Below are 17,509 nucleotides of genomic sequence, written 5' to 3'. Positions count from 1 at the left end.
TATAGGAATGTCTATAACACCATTATAGTTTTCCTCAGGTGAGCAATATAGGGCCGTCTTTGCTTTTTTGTTTTAGTTTATACTAATTTCTAAAAGCTCGATTGTGAAAAAAGCTGAATGCTTATCGAACACAGATAGGAACCCATTCGGCCATTTTTTTTATATCGAAAACAACATCGGATGTATGCCGGTACATCAGTTGAAGTAATTCGTAAATGTTTGAATTATATCATTATTGCAAACAAAATTAAGATTCCCAAGAGCTAAGTCACAAAGTTTTACTGCTAAATAAAATGACTACGCGATCTACTTGCAGCGGACTTAAACTGTCCAAATACATCCGAGGTTGTTTTCGATAAAAATGGCCGAGGAGTTCCCGGATCGTAACAACTCGGCCATCTCCGGCAAGCTTCGAGATAGACTGTCACAATCGGAAACCCTCGGCCAGTATCCAACAGGAATCTCGAAGCTTGCCGAAGATGGCCGAGTTGTGACATTTGAGACGGCCAATTCTGTATCATACTGGCCGAGGTGTTCCGATTGTATTTTTTTTTACGTTTTCGAACGTTTTAACTGTGGTCCATACTGCAGATAACTCCAGGCAAGAAAGACACAATTGTTATGGTAAACTTTTTATTGCAAAAAGCATTTCGAGACATGTATAATGCATTTAAAATGTATCATTAAAATATTTTCTACAAAACTATTTTTGGAGTTAATATGAAATTTAAATGAACTTAATAATCATAGCAGTAACATGCTGATAGAAAAAAATGACTCTAAACTCGTGAATGGATTTGTCGAAACTATGAGCACAATGATACATATCTGAACATGCAATAAATTAGAATAAACACAACAATACCAATATACATAGTATTCAGTAAATGAAATATGAAATCTGTCTTCACATTATTATGCGAAACACAATGTAATATTTACAGACCGGTAATTTTGAAAATATGGAATATCAAGGCACACATGAGGTAGCTGATTACGTCTGAAAACAGACTTCCTATACAAGCATCAATTTTACAGGGACTAACTCAAAGATTGGCAAGTTTCAATGTTTTGGAAAATTTGTTTTACTTGTCCGACTGTACGCATTTCACATTGCTAAAGGTAACCCTTCGTTACTGAAAGCTTACGCCATAACATAAAACTACCATTCTAAAAAAGCAACATCAGTGTTGCAATATTTTAAAAATGAGAGCAAGCCATCAATATCGATTATATAATAACCGCCCCTACCAGGGACTGAAACAAACCAATCTCTCAATCTAAAGAAGCGGGCACATCAGTGCAGCGCCAAGAAATGATCAACTCGATTTGACGGAAATACTGGCCGATGCGCGGCTTAGAACACTACAGTAACGGATAAAAAAGTCATCCAAATTTACTTTTTACTTCAATATAGGAGGAAGAGGGAGAGGCGATAGTAAAATAGTTACGCCCCCAAGTTACGCCCCCCCTCTAACGTCCTGGAACCGCCCCTGACAATACATCGTCCCCTTAATGCAATAACTCAATAACTGCATATAGATATAGAAGCAGATATTGAGTTGTTGCACCAAGGTGAATACATACAGAAACTTATGTACACATGTTATTATCAGTTTTAAGAGGCAATGTTAAATGCATTACATGTTTATCAGTATATACATGTACATTTACATACACAAAGCCAATACAATTAATTTTTAACTATGTTCCAATGACTTTCAAGAGGGTATGTGTTTGTGCATTTCGAGGGGGTGAAAGCGAAAAGCTTCTATCTGCTTATTTAGTTAATGTCACTTAGAACCTTTTCGCATTCACCCCTCGATTAGTCTGTTGTATTCACTAAAAACTTCTGTCTGAACTTCAGAACAAGGCTCAGAAAACAAAATTCTGATTTTCTTTCAAAATATATAAAATGTCACTAATTATGTTAACCTAAACCAGAGTTTTGTTTTTCCAGAGTTACTTTTATAGTTGAAAAATGCTACCAAAGTCATTTAATTGTAAAGATAATAATACTTTTTCCTGTAACTTGTTTTTCTGCCGGATAGGTATGTTATGAAATTGAAACCACATCTTTCATCAAATGCGTACCATACATTTACGAGCAGATATAATACTAGATATATATGCATCTTTATATTCCCCTTGAAATAGTCTTTTACTATACAATTTATGACGCATCTCATCCGCTTGTCTTGTTTGTATGATAACTAGGCACAGTTTATCTATATATATGCACATCTTGTAGTTTAAAAGACCGGAAAAGAACATCTTTGTGTAACAAATAAATTATCCAGAATTTGAGATCGAATTATCCGTCCCCATCTTGGCGAAAGATGATCACGAATCTGAAAGTAGAAATAAGAAAAAAAATCACTGATGTGTAAATAATAAACATAAATGAGCTGCATTTGCATTAAAACAATTTTGAGGAATAACATTCTAGAATGTAGACCGGTCGGAAACATGAACTACATTAAAAGCTCTCGGTTTGAAAGTTGAGCCGTATCACAATCTTCAGTTCTGAGTAATCTAACAAGCCCCTCAATATTACCCATTTTTATGGCTTAGCTTAGTCGCAGTTATTGGCAAATTAACGTAGGATTTCGAGGTGTTTAAGCATTGAATGGTCATGACTTTTCTCCGCCCAAAATACCAAGAGTCTGCCACGTCTGTGATTTGGCGTATTATTAGTGCTTGTGTTCAAGTATCAATATTTTATTAAAGTTTGATGAAAGAGAAGAAACGGGTGGTCTTTTTGCATAGATCTTTACATTATTTGACACTGTATTGCAAACTATTATAGTTTTCAGTATAACGATTGGAAAAATCATTGCCTGTGGAACTCTGTAAATTGGTTGTTTGTAGCCTTATTCCGTCTTGACCTCAGGGTCATGTATTTCTACTAAATTTTGTGGGACACCGCATAGGTCAACCTTATGTTTTCTTGTGAGTAAATTTTGTGTCTTGGATTGTTCAACAGCAGCCAGTTACTTGTTTTTCAATTGGGACTGTTTTAAAGTGAAAGCCAGGTTATTGTCTATATGAAACATATAGTAAAAATAACTGAGTTCTTAGGTCAACCACTAAAGAGGAGGGGTCATTAGCCCGCAGGCATCCTGAATTGGTTTAAACCGGCAATCGTAACTTCAAATTGCCCTAGCAAGAGCGACCAACGAATCGCTTCGAAGAGTTGAAACTTGAAACTGACTGTCTGAAGCCGCCGTTGTGGCGGTTAAAAATGGACTCTTCGGTGCAGAATGGCTATACGATCTTGCTTTAATTTATTGATTGGTGAGCACAAGTTGCTGTGTTCATTTGCAAACAGTAGTATAGCCTAGTCATACAATGAACTTACAGTCTATTCGGCTGGTAGTGGTCGCAGTAACTTCCAGAACTGGAGAGTAGTTCACCTCTGTTGGCTCTTCTTCATATTGAGATTCAGTATCATCTGTGCAGTCATATTCTGAAGAAGAGGAATACGATTTAAAGATTTAATATCGTTTTAGTTGAAGCAAGGGATGGTCGCACTCATCATTACTTTCAATCAACAATTTCAACTGGAACTGCTGTGATTATACTATGGATGTAGTATATGGTTCGGATGATCTATCGAAGATTTTGGCTACTGGGCTTAATTGGCCCTGTTTGTACTATTACGTTATTTATGGGTTGGCTTTCAAGAAAAGATCAAAGTGCACAACGAAAGTTGTGTACCACATGACTGTTATGTTTAATTCTTATCAAGATTACGTTGATTATATCTTACTTAATTACTTAAAAATGTAGAATTGAGGACTATTTTGTAATTAAGACTATCGTTTTTTTGACACTTAATATTACATGTAATTGTATTTGGGTAGATGTAAATCTACATAACCTGGAAGAAAATACATCACATCTACAGGCTACATCTAAAGCATGCAAAAATGGTATATAGGTTTGACCGAGGGAGTCCAATGATATCAATAAACAACAGGTCTGACTGAGGGAGACCAATGATTTCAATAAACGGCAGGTTTGACTGAGGGAGTCCAATGATTTCAATAAACAACTGGTCAGACTGAGCCTGTTCATTGACTACAATAAACAACTGGTCAGACTGAGCCTGTTCATTGACTACAATAAACAACTGGTCTGACTGGGCCTGTTCATTGACTACAATAAACACCTGGTCTGACTGAGCCTGTTCATTGACTACAATAAACAACTGGTTTGACTGGGCCTGTTCATTGACTACAATAAACAACAGGTCTGCCTGGGCCTGTTCATTGACTACAATAAACAACTGGTCTGACTGGGCCTGTTCATTGACTACAATAAACAACAGGTCTGGCTGGGCCTGTTCATTGACTACAATAAACAACAGGTCTGACTGAGCCTGTTCATTGACTACAATAAACAACAGGTCTGGCTGGGCCTGTTCATTGACTACAATAAACAACTGGTCTGACTGGGCCTGTTCATTGACTACAATAAACAACTGGTTTGACTGGGCCTGTTCATTGACTACAATAAACAACAGGTCTGACTGAGCCTGTTCATTGACTACAATAAACAACACAGCAAATAGAGTGCGACACGGTTACAACTCTTTTTGAGGTCATTGAAGACTTATCGAATGATCTTGAAGGGAACTACACTGCTACAGGGCGACTATTGACCATAAAACGTATTGTTTGTCTGATGAAGTGTAAACAGTTGTACAGAATATTTTTAGCTATGTTAAAACTAATAATCAAGAATCGCGTATCAGCAGGATACTGGTTTAGGGCTGGTAAATATTACAAAAAGCATATTGAGTAAAAGCCTAACACTTTACCTGTAGTAAAAGAGCAGACAGTTGGGTCAATGACGGTTTTAGCGTCCAGGACGTTCTCCTCCATGTCTCGTACGTGCACCTCGAATCCTCCGTTCCGTCGGCCACGTGACATCACGCGCTTCACGGCCTCTGTAACCTCCAAATTCACCCAGCGAGCGCTGTCCCACGTGACCATTCTGGCATCGATCAGCCGCATGTTTCGGTGGTTTACTATGAGAGTGACAACACGAATTTGAAATGTGCGTAGATCAGGAAACGGTAAGAAGTTTATATAAATATAATAAGTCGAATTATTTAATCATTGCAGTGGCGGATCCAGGGAATCATAACCGTCAAAACCCCCACACAACTTTTATTTGAGTTTTGTTTTTTGAGGTAGTGAAATGAACGTATATAATCGTTGATGCAATTTGACCCTTCATTAAAGAATAATTTAATACTATTACATCTTATAAAGTGAACAAACATATTTAAGTAATACTATATATATTTATACGTATATATCAGCATTTAGATTGTAAAGGTATCAGGTTAAAGTTAGGTGTTGTTTGAGTTAACTTGGGCAACACGGACCCTTGTGCAGTAGAATTTGGGAGGAGAAAAAAATCCACTGTAAACAACTGTTGTCTGCTTCAAAACAAATTGCTGTTTTCGGTTGCTTCCCTTCAATATTCAAATGAGCAAACGACAGTATACGGTTATTTATATCATGTAACTTAATTCTAACATACTTACATCTTGCGTGTGAACGAATAGGTTTTCTGTACTGGTATATTTTTATGTGAAGCCGGTTTGTGCTGTGGTCACTATCGTAGGCACATGGGCAATCTGCAAATATACATGTTTTGTTAACATTGTCATCTTCACGAAACATCTTCATAAAGACACCAAAAAAGTTATTTGTGTTCACTATCATCTCCAAAAATAGGGTAGCTAGGTAGGTAGGCATAACTTTTATGTGATAGAATTGGTGTGTTCTTATAGAAACATTTATCTTTTTTTAGTATTCTTGTTAATTTCTTGGCAAAACTTGAATTCCCAATATTAGTCATAATGACTCATTTTTTCCCAGTTAAAAAGGCATCGGCCACATTCCCAGAATTGCATAAACAACAACATTGTCACAAGCTGTTCATTATTTTTACCTTCCCGACGTTTGAGATGGAGGCGCACGATAGCGGAAGTGATATCGAGGTTTGGGTCAGTCTCTGTAGGGATGTCGAAGAAATAGCGGATGTTTCGAGAAGATGTGTCAAACCAAATGGAACGGTTCATGTACTCCGGGAACTCCATAAGGGGAAGGTCACCTAAATTCGTGGTAGGAATTTTATATTAAAATTTTTGAAATGCTGAAAATGCAACACTGATATTTATTTTATAAATGCCTTAGCTAGAAGATGCCTTAAAAAGAAAACGTTGAAATGGCTGTAAAGAGTAAGTCAACCAAAATAATGATTGGTTTCGAAGAATCTGATAATAACTATTTAAAAGAAGTTCACTTAAACATGTTCAATATTGACCTACATGCAGGGAAATAGCAGAATTTCTGTCGTGTTACAAACACCGGTGTCCGGTACCCAATTCCCATGAGAATTTGTCGCTTCTCCTCAGCCGTAATGTTGGGTGGTGTTGTCCAGCCCAGACTGGACAGTACGTGCTGTCTTAGGAACTGCAGGTGCGCGTTACGGGATCTGAAAGATCAATTTTAAGTGTGCAATGAAGACGGAAGAAATTACTTCAGCGTATTTTCGAAGACTTTAGATAAGATCGAGGTGTTGTGTGTCCCTTACGTCATCAATTCATGATGGATGCCATGGAGAGACGCTTATCGCAGCCAAATATATGGATATAAAACTTGCTACACATGAATACCTGAATGTATAGATTGTCACATATTTGCCATATTGGTGAGTTCACAGCTTTTCAACAAATAAAACAACATTGAAAGCACGAAACTAAAATTTGTAAAAATAGTTTTTGAAAACACTGATGTTAATTCTTCTTTCTAAATTGAGTCGATACTCCTATGAATTATAGTAATTACTTTAAGTGATTCGCGACGTCGCTGATGTATGCACGTAGGTTTACAGTAAATAAGTTTCATTATTCTAAAACCAGGCGAGTAAAATCAACACCAGATACATGTACTTCTCTAATGACTGTATTGAATCATTGTAACTATTGTTTGTTAAAGAACTTAACATTTTAAGGTCTTGAAGCATTGAAGGATTGTGGCATTTTTCTGCCAACATCCGCAAAAACTATAGGCTTGTAAATGGTCCATACATGTGCAATTGGCATGTATTTACTTCAACCGACTTATTAAATCATAACCTCAAATTATGCTGGCAAAAACAGTTCGATGTCGCCGTTGACGCTGTACGAATTCGATGTATCTTTGGTGCAAAATGACACTGTTTAACTAATTAACGAGCCCGTTTTCAAACAATAATATGTATTAATATTAATCAATGTTATTATATGAATGTTTCCTTGGGCTAATCAATTGTCTATAGCTTCTAAGAATAAGAAATAGTGTTGGTTGGGCTATTATATAATACTTTATCTAACAGATCCAAGTGTTACCTAAATAATGGGTATGGCCAGGTTACCGATTTACCTGAACTTGATTGCTTTTGGCAAGGTAACTTTCCATTGACGGTATCTTGTAGTAATCACACGAAAACACGTGTATCATGTGGCCACCACAATGGCAAATTGCCAAAACGTAGTACGAATCTAGCGTATGTTTGTAAGAATTTCCCGCGCGTGCGGGATGGTCAAAATATCCTTCCCCCCCAAAAAAAAAGCTTATTATTGCATACTTAAGTGTCATCGAAATTCTTATTTATTATAGAAACGAGTTTGAAAAGATGATAAACTGAACAAATGTTTAAGTTTAAGAAATATTAGAGGAGTTTCAAACCAATGAATAAATAAGGAAGTTATTAAAGGGATTAGACACCAGATGATACACTTGCAAAAAAATGAATAAACAGAAATTGTCAAACACTTACATACAATTGATACTGTTGTGTACATTGCATTGAATCTTACTTACTAATGTACCACATCACTTAAAGACCACTTTAAGGAATTGGTATATCTAAATGCCCGGAGATCCCATATAATTTTGGTATCATGTAAGGTATTTACTGATTACTTCTAAAAAAAATAAGAACAAACCAGTTTTAGTATTTGCTCTTTCAAATAAAATCGGACATAAAATTAGCTTTTTGCAATCTTTGTATGCAATAAACAAACCCTTTTCTTAAGATATTTTAGGTATAATGTTTAGATTTGCTCTTTCTTCATAAAACTCTTTCATATGATACCAAATAGTGTGAGGTCACTAAACAACTAGTCGGTCAGATTCTGTAAATGGACGCCTCCTTCATAATTTGTTTAAAATACCCACTCATCCAATTTACTAATCCAATCATCATTGTTTTGTTAATTAAAACGTTTTACATATATTCATGTAAATATATATTGATAGTGAGGCTACAATCTCATTTGACAGAATGCCAAGAACATTGAAATCGGTCATGTAGAGTACATGTACTGTATCAACTCTCTAGCATCGGGGGGGGGGGGGTATATTTAAGCCTACCCAGCACTGTACTATTATTTCGGTCAGTGAGTACCTTATCATTACAGAACACTGACTAATTGAGTTACTCTTAATTATATACAGCCATGTGTTCGAAGAACATTACGCCCACATAACTATTATTCAAGGGTAAGCTGGGTATCGTAGACTCATTGACCTCTCTTCGAGTCAGACAAACAACGTTATCTATTGGCTCAACTAGCCGTTCACCAACAACCTACCCTGCCCCAGGGAGCCATTGAGTATTCAGTTTCAATTGTGTTTAGCTTTGAGGTGGCTCGTGGGTAAAAAATAATTACAAAAAGAACTTGTTTTTTTTGCTGCATGTTTAAGGTAGTAGGTCTAAATAGGCGCACAAAAGAAACGATTATAAAGAAATATTATATTTAATCCATTTAAATTAATGGTTAAAACAAAAAAAAAACACATATACTTTGTGAACAGATAAAATAAACCAGCCTTTATAAAAGCCTTTTTTAATTGATCGATATGTGGCCACACAATCTAAGTTAAAAAAGCGTCAACATAAAGCTAATATATGACAGTTTTAAATGGAAATTGGCACGTGCCGATGTTCGTCGTGTAGTTTCTATATCGTTGCAATTTCGTTAACGTTTTAACAAGAACACAGACGGTTAGAGGGAAAATTGATTAAACACTTATTGAAGAAAATTCCGAAAAAACACACTAAAATTCTTAATATTTTACAGCGATAAATGAGTAGACTGCTTATTAGTAAATTCCTTGAAAATGACCATCATCTTTACAAACACACTGCTTAGCCTTGTTTACCCGACGACCACCTTGTCAATTAGCTTGAAGTTAATTGATACTAACAACTGTTCAAGAATAACCCGGATAAAGATTAACGATAATCTTTGGCGTAAACAGGGTACCCTAACAATGCAAACTTCGGGAGTAATTTTCGTTTCTAAATATCGTGGAACTTGTTTTAGATTGTTCCAAGCAAGAACATCATCAAAGCTGTTATCCAAAGTCTTTTAAAGATACCATATAAACTGTATTATTACCCAAATATTTGTGGACGAAGTACATTTTGTATCGAAATATGGTTAATAATTTATATTTAATGAGGAGTCTAACTGGTGTCTATATAATTTTCATTTAACTTCGCTAAACCTTTAGGATTACGCCGCTACAATGTTCTGTTTCAAATAGTGTAACATGCCTGAGTCAGTCTTCAGTGGCGCTTTGGGTTGAGACACTGGTCATTTAGGGTCAGCGCCTTATTACCTCATTACAGAAGGGGGACCTAGCGCTCGGGTGGTCACTTAACATGTAATTGAGTTTAAATAGTGATGACCCAAGTTAACCGGAAGGTCAACGGAGGGTTTTACAAAACTGAGAAAGGAGAGCTCTATTAACCATTTGGTGTTATCTCATACTAGCTATTCATGAGCTCAGGATGACCCCAGAAAATGAATTTAAGGTGAGGAGGGTCAAAAAGTTGTGGTAAGGTCAAAGAGATTGTTTTGACTAAAGAGATTGTTTTGACCACATAAAACGAACTATTTAAAGGGGATGGTTTCTTCAATGAACATTTGACTTTCTGTCGTCTTCCCAATTTAGAAAGGAATTTCATTGAATAGATTGCTAAACAAACTTTAAATAAGGGATTGCCCTTCCCGTTTTCATAAATAAATCTTTATCATATTATTCATCAATGGGTAAAAAGTTTTATTCAGATAATGGTCGTAAATGAACTTATTTCCTTTTTTTGTGAAAGTGAGAAACTCTTTATTCGATTTACTCTCGATGCGAATCATTGCGTTTAATTTTTACAGATGATGTTTCGTGGTATTATTTAGGATTGTTTGAATGTAATTTCGCCCATACAAAAATGAACCTTTTATAAGGTGCTTGCTCTCGTGTTTGGACGAGATTTTCACGGATATGCATCAGAAAACTGTTTTTAAAATAATTTTACTCTTTGCTACCAAAATCGTAGATAAAAACATACAATTAAAGTTTAAAAACCGAGTTTTAGTGTGGAGCAAACCCAGGCCTGTACAGCAAAGAACAAAAAAAAAAACTGACACCAAAACCACACGCCCACAAGGAATCATTCATGAGCTGATGGATATTTTAACATTCATAGAATACATTTGTAGTATCATGCGATAATGTCAAGCAATCAACCACGCAACAGCCTTTTGATAATTGCGTTATTAACGCTATTCAAAATCGTGGACTTTGCGCTTAAATCATCATTTGTTGAAGGGTTCCAGCCGTCAGTTTCTTAGTTTAGACACCCCTTACTTGTCACACTTTATTTCGTCATAAAATTGTGCATTTAACAAAAGCCTATTTCCATTGCGTGTGTGTTTTAGTATTATAACCGACACGTCATACGGATCAAATGAAAGACCATTATTTTCTTCTTCTATTTTTTGACTATATAAAAATGCCAAACAAAGCAAATGAAATACACAATATATATTTTTTTAGTACGTTTAGTTCACATTAAACATAGTATAATTACCAAAATCTTGTAGTAGTTAACTTATAATACAGCATTGGGAAAGGCAGAATAAATTCCCGCCTTATTCAGTCTGATTCGTCTGTTGACCTTAGGCTAAGGTGAGACCACGTGTTAAAAGTCATTAGCCGGAGGTCATTTGGGGCCGCAGGGCGGATACTGACCCTTGTGGCCAAGAAGTTCCCAGGTTTACTGTCCTAGGGACAAGAACACGATTTATGACTAAATGGCATTCCCTAAAGATTGGGCTTATATTCAAAAACATTTTTTTAATGAACGGAATTCCTAGAACAATTTCAACAATTTTAACTACCGTATTTTTCTCATGTTTGATATAACGCGTTCTATCATCAAAAGCATTTTATTTTGACAGAAAATAAGTTCTATTAAACCGTTTCCAATGTTAACATATATAAAAACAACAACAACCCAACAACATGGTTTTGCTTTGAAAGTTTAAAATAAAAAGTCTATAAAGGTACCAAATATCTTATATAATTATATGCCTTTTAATACCAAGATAATAAAACACGTTTTACGAGAAATATTTTTCAGGACAATTTTGCGCCTAGAGACAACGGCCATTTGCTACATGGTTTTGAATACAAATAGCTTTCAAATGAAGTAAAACAAAATGATAACTCATTCATAACAATCTCTTCCAATACGTTCACTTAAAGGACACAAAGACGCGTTTCTGAAATCGATATAAAGTTATCAGTTTTATAACCAAAAACAACAAACTTATGAAATAATATGAACACCAGGAAAAAATACACTGCATATAACTACATCGCGACTCAATCCGTTTTACTGAATTTTGAAAAAAAAACAACCTACAAACTCCTGAAGGGATTATGCTGTGTTAAATAAATATTGTTGGCCAATAAAGAACCAACAAGGTGGCTACTAAAATGCTTGCTTCAAAAGTACTTCAAAAATGCTAGCTACAAATCGGTCAAGGAGTGCACCTTGATGCTGGACGTTCACCTCCCAGCCAGGCACCCGCGGTTATTGACCCTTACGTCTATGTCAGCTACTCTTCAGTTTGCATTTGTACTTTTCACAAGGTACACAAACAATACAAAAGTAGAGTGCAATTTTGCATTTTGTTGTTGTCATGTTTCTCATGTACTTGCGCTGAGGTCTTGGAACTCTTAGTCGTCGGTCATTATACTCAAGTTTTTTAATCTTCGGTCATTGATTGCATGTTTTGCTGGATTTTGTTTTCTCATTCTTCGCTCAGTACCTAATGTTTTGCACAGCTAATGTTGTAGTTTACTATGAAAGGGATGGCTTCCCATGTCTCCTTCTTGTTTTTTTCAATGTTGGTTGCGTCAACAAACAACATTCGTAAACTTATTTGATTCAGTTACAAAGATAGATGTGAAGTTAAGACAAACATATCTACCTGTACTTCTCTTTTAATCGAACTATGAGAAATAACTAAGTTTTCGAAGGTAGCTCTATAACCTATATTCATGGGACTTGTCTCTGAATAAGACATCCACATTATTACGTATAACGGATGTTTACTACATAAAAAAATACAAATGAGCATTAATGAGCAGAAACGTCGTGTGTAAAAAACCCAATCAGAGAAGTATGTTTTTTCTTAAGCAAAGAACAAATTGAGTGAGCAATTCAAGTCTAGTTTGCTTTATATGAAGACAAGAATAGTACTGCAAGCATTACGTTGGTTTGTTACCGTCAATAGGGTGAAATAAATATATATATTATTTATTTGAATTAGCTATTTTTTCACCAAACAAAACATACAAGAGTTAATGCTATCGATCCTTTTAATTAGCTTCTTTAATTCAGCAGTATTAAATATACTGGAAAACAAGCAAGTTTTACAATTGATTTTGTCTTTAATGTGTGGTGATGTTTTTTTATTTAACAATTATTGCAGTAAATTATAATATGATTTGTCGTTGAAATATTTTTAACGGATAACACAATATTTATTTTACCTTTCTAAACGGCTTTCTAAATCAGCATTCCAATTTCCGTGGCTTTCTGTTGACGTAGAAGTTGTTATCGCCGGCGTCGTAGGAGCGTTTTCCGTTGTCGCTGCGTTTTCCGACGTTGACCTATTTGCCGTTGTTGCATTTGTATGCAGTGTAGAATTGTCCTGTACATTTGTTTCACTGTTTTCTTGACAAAACACCGCCTGACTTACCACAACCAAAAGTGTCAGAGCTTTAAGAATGCTGAAGGCCATAGTGTTATGTTGAGATCAAATTCCGATCGATGTAAAACAATGATGAATAAAATAAAATGCGGAATGTAACTTTATTTTCACCGAGATTTATGTATTTTAAAGTTTATTGTGTTTCAGGCAAAGACACTTCAGTTCACAAATTGTTTCCCTCCTAGTGATATTTAGAACTGTTATTTGTTTTCACTAATAATAAGCACTTAATATGTTTTTGAAACTATGAAAGTTCCTAGTGATAGACACAAACTTCAAAACATAGAAATTTTCTATCAATAAATTTAAAGTATTCCTGTTATACGTTTGAAACGCTGGTAAGGTTTCAAGCAAGATACTGACGCTTTGAGGGTGATGAAATACTATTTATTGTGTCCGAGAGGATGATACACGCATGCTGTCTGCTTTCTGACTATGAGCTGCAACATCCGATAGGGGGCGCTTCTGGTCTGGTCTGCCTTGAAAGTATTCTTCGTTCGCAGAATGAAGTTGTTATGGTAAAGATTTTTAAAAGTGACTCGTTAACATTTGATAGGGTAGGACACATCGAAAGACAACATGTGCATTTTAAAAAGTGAATTTAACAATGATAAATTATCAACAAAAGGTAAATTAAGAGTTCTTTTAAGACAATATACTAAATTTTGCCGAAAAGCGTTAGTAACGCTATTGAAAATGGACTGGCTTCAGACTTGGATTTTCACAATTCTGTTCAAATGAGTATCTACGCGTACAATTGCAAAACGTGATCATGCGATAGTTTGCTGCATTGCACTACTAAACATTCCAATCATCGAAACTTCTCTAGACAAACCCTTCTGTACTTACTTTGCTGAAGTATGTGCACGCAAAACATTCAGCTTGCAGAACTAATTATTCAAGGCTCTATTTATTAAAAATTTATATTTGTATCGACTAATCTTATAAGCCAATTTAAATGAACACATCCATAGACATACTGTTTGACAAACCTGTAATAGTAACATAATCTATTAAGTTAAATGGTAATCACGACGAAGTGTTAAAAATGTAATAGAATACTTTTACGACATCCACCCCCCCCCCCAAAAAAAAAAAGAAAGAAAAAAAAAGAAAGAAAAGAAAATCAATAAAAAAAGATATTTTTTTTACAAAACATGTTAATACCTCTATATAAATGGGTTTTCGGCCGTTAATAAAACAGACCCATCATCTGTTGTAAAATACCGTAAGTTAATAACAAAAATCAAACTACTTTCTTTTACAGAGATCCTTCTTAAATGGTCAGCAGGTTAAATCGTTGGCCTAAATGTAATTTGATCTATATCGACCTCTTATTGTGAGCATGAAGCAATTACGTAAATTGACATGTTTTTGTTTTTTTTAAATAACTTTCATTTTTTAACATGAGTTTGTTTTAAATATGTTTTTCTTATAGTTTTCATGTAGTTATGAAACCAATTTTTTAACATGAGTTGTTTTAATTCATGTTTTACTAATAGTTTTCATGAAGTTATGAAACCATTTTTTAACATGAGTTTGTTTGAAATATGTTTTACTAATAGTTTTCATGTAGTTATGAAACCATTTTTTAACATGAGTTTGTTTTAAATATGTTTTACTAATAGTTTTCATGTAGTTATGAAACCAATTTTTTAACATGAGTTTGTTTTAAATATGTTTTACTAATAGTTTTCATGAAGTTATGAAACCATTTTTTTAACATGAGTTTGTTTTAAATATGTTTTACTAATAGTTTTCATGTAGTTATGAAACCATTTTTTAACATGAGTTTGTTTTAATTCATGTTTTACTAATAGTTTTCATGAAGTTATGAAACCAATGTTTTAACATGCGTTTGTTTTAATTAAGTTTTACTAATAATTTTCATGTAGGTATAGAACCAATGTAATCTTGACATGGTCACATCGCTTACAAGAGACAATTGTCGCCATTGCCATCAGTTCATTATTGATACAATCTCCTGAAAGAAACATTTACACATTAAGGTCACTGCCTTAGAACTGCTAGGGGAAGTACTTCAGAAATGACAGGGGGAGGGAGTACGAAGATAAACCGATATACAGTGTACTATTGATAGTATTGGTTTGTATTAACACTGTATTATGTTTCAGAATCATGCTAGACATTTTCGGCTTTGTTTGCCTGCATGAAATTCCGGATTTTTCCGTATACAATTGATGTATTTCACCACTAAAATGTATAGAGACTGTTTTTAACATCGACCAAATGTGTTGACTTGAAATCAGTTTAAGTTTACACCCGTCCTTGATTTTTTTTATTATTCTTTTCCGACAGACACCCTTACCGCTTCTTGACAAGAAACATTCTCTGTTCAACGAAATATCGGTCAATGTATTCTGGCGGCGGCGAATTGCAAAAAAGTTATGAACGTAAATGCATAGCGTTAGGCCACGGAATCGCGTTATGTTAAATGAGTTTAATGACCTTTTAAATAAAACATTTTAATTATAAAGAAATATATTGGCCGTATAAATCTGCTGTTCAGTGTATGTTTCTTGTCAAGTTTGAACGTTTGTGTCAATAAACTAGATCCTGTTTCAGTGTTTGGCTATCGGTTGCGTTGACGTTAAATGGCTTTCAGTTTCGTTGGCCTTATAAGGTCATTGATCTCGAAAGCGGTCTCGTTGGCGTTTTATGACTATCGGTCTCGTTGGCGTTATATGGCGATTGATTTCGATAGCGCTATGTTGACCGCATTGTCTCTTTAAGAAGAGTCAGAATTTGCATCAGATGATGCACAAATTAGAGCTGACATTGGCTTGTTATAATAACCACCGTTTCCCGCCAAGGTTTTCATTCATCATTTCGGTTTGTCTAGTCCTAGCCACCAACGACGATGTTACTGTGGTCCTGGCCTGAGGCCAACAAGTTGTAGATCCCCCCACGATTAATGGCTTTTCTACTACTATCCTCTTGTCTGGTGATAGATATCGCCTTTGAAGATAGTTCTCGTTGTAAGCCGTAACAATTACTTGCTGAGGGTTTATCCATAACCCTCGCACCAAAAATGATTGATTTATGTACCTGCCGCTGTGGTTGATAAGTGTTGTTTACTACGTTGGTTGAGTTTCTACATTTTTACGCAGTCTAGACATCGTGTTTTCTATTGCAGAAAGATGGCAGCAAGTGTGCCGTATGGTTACATCATGCATTCGAAGAATGTTTTGACGCATTGTTCCGTCAAATACTGTTGATGAAATGCGCTGCCCGTGTGCACTTTTCAAATATAAATAAATCGAAAGTGACGCCTTTTTAGTTTCGTTGTAACAACGTCGCTGCTTAACATCGTTTTGTTTGAACACATATATAACGCCTAGTTATAGTGGTTATAACAGAAGGACTGAGGATATTCTCTTGTTTCAGTGTAAGATAGTAATATATTTCATCGACTGAGCACCAAAAGCTATATTTCATGAGAGGCGTAGCTACCGGTGAAATATTTACTTTTGGTGCTCACTTTGTTTAGCATATAATAATATATGGTTAAAAGGTGTGTAAAATGACGGTGTTGAATTATTGATTTCATAAAAGCGCACAAAATTATTAGCGAACGTTATTTCGGAAATGACGTTGTTGAACTTGAATCCCAGCCCTGTGCTTGTGTCCCAGCCCTGTGTGCGCTGACCTTTGATTAGGAATTGAAAGCGGGCTTAAGTTTTCACCGTGAAAATATCAAAATGTGTTTTTACTGTTTGAAACAATGAAACATTATTTGCACACTGATAAACCTCTATAGACGCAAGGAAAGCATAGCATAAAATGATATATTTCATGTTTTGTTTTCTTCCATAACGTTTTAATGTTGAGATCAATTTTTATTTGTAACATATTTTTGTTGTTGAAAAGTTTGGTTTTTAAGTAGGGCAAGAAATCACCCCATTCTTGTCTGCAACTTCATGTACGCCATCGTTATACATTTGAGCCTTCGGAAGCTGAAACACTAAAATAGCACTCTCGGGTGATCGAGACGATATATACATATATCCTTGTGTTTTATTGTCTACAACATTTATTTGAATTACATTATGGTAGAAAGTGTGATGTAACTCATAAATCTGTACACAAATTCACATTCAGTCTCCACAGTGTGTCTTTCTATCTCTTACACGCACATTGATTTGGACGAACGAAGAATGATTGCCTTTATTGTAGACCGCCGCAGTTTTGTAAGAGTACGCATGTCACCAGTGCACGAAATAGCCTTGAAACATAGGTATGTCCTTGAAAATGCGTATAATTCATCTTGTGTTAGCTCAAAAGCTGCTAGTTTCAATCTTAAAGTTGGAATCTCTCTCCCAGAAGCGTATATAGATGTCTTGCATTGATACT

The 17,509-nt window shown here is 35.2% G+C and overlaps 1 protein-coding gene across 1 annotated transcript; it reads right to left on the bottom strand.

Moving 5' to 3' along the window:
• Window positions 1-644: 644 nt before the first annotated feature.
• LOC128240769 (uncharacterized) lies at window positions 645-13,505 on the bottom strand. Its single transcript, XM_052957609.1, has 7 exons — window positions 12,915-13,505; window positions 6,350-6,516; window positions 5,971-6,132; window positions 5,561-5,653; window positions 4,826-5,035; window positions 3,362-3,469; window positions 645-2,351 (listed from the first exon to the last, which is right to left on the bottom strand). Exons 1-7 carry the CDS (start codon window positions 13,163-13,165, stop codon window positions 2,344-2,346), a joined length of 999 nt encoding a protein of 332 aa, XP_052813569.1. The 5' UTR covers window positions 13,166-13,505; the 3' UTR covers window positions 645-2,343.
• Between the last annotated feature and the right edge of the window lie 4,004 nt (window positions 13,506-17,509).

The sequence above is a fragment of the Mya arenaria genome, chromosome 1, assembly GCF_026914265.1.
Source record: "Mya arenaria isolate MELC-2E11 chromosome 1, ASM2691426v1".
NCBI lineage: Eukaryota > Metazoa > Mollusca > Bivalvia > Myida > Myidae > Mya > Mya arenaria.
Note: the sequence above shows the minus strand (reverse complement) of the source record. Positions and strands in the feature narration are given on the sequence as shown.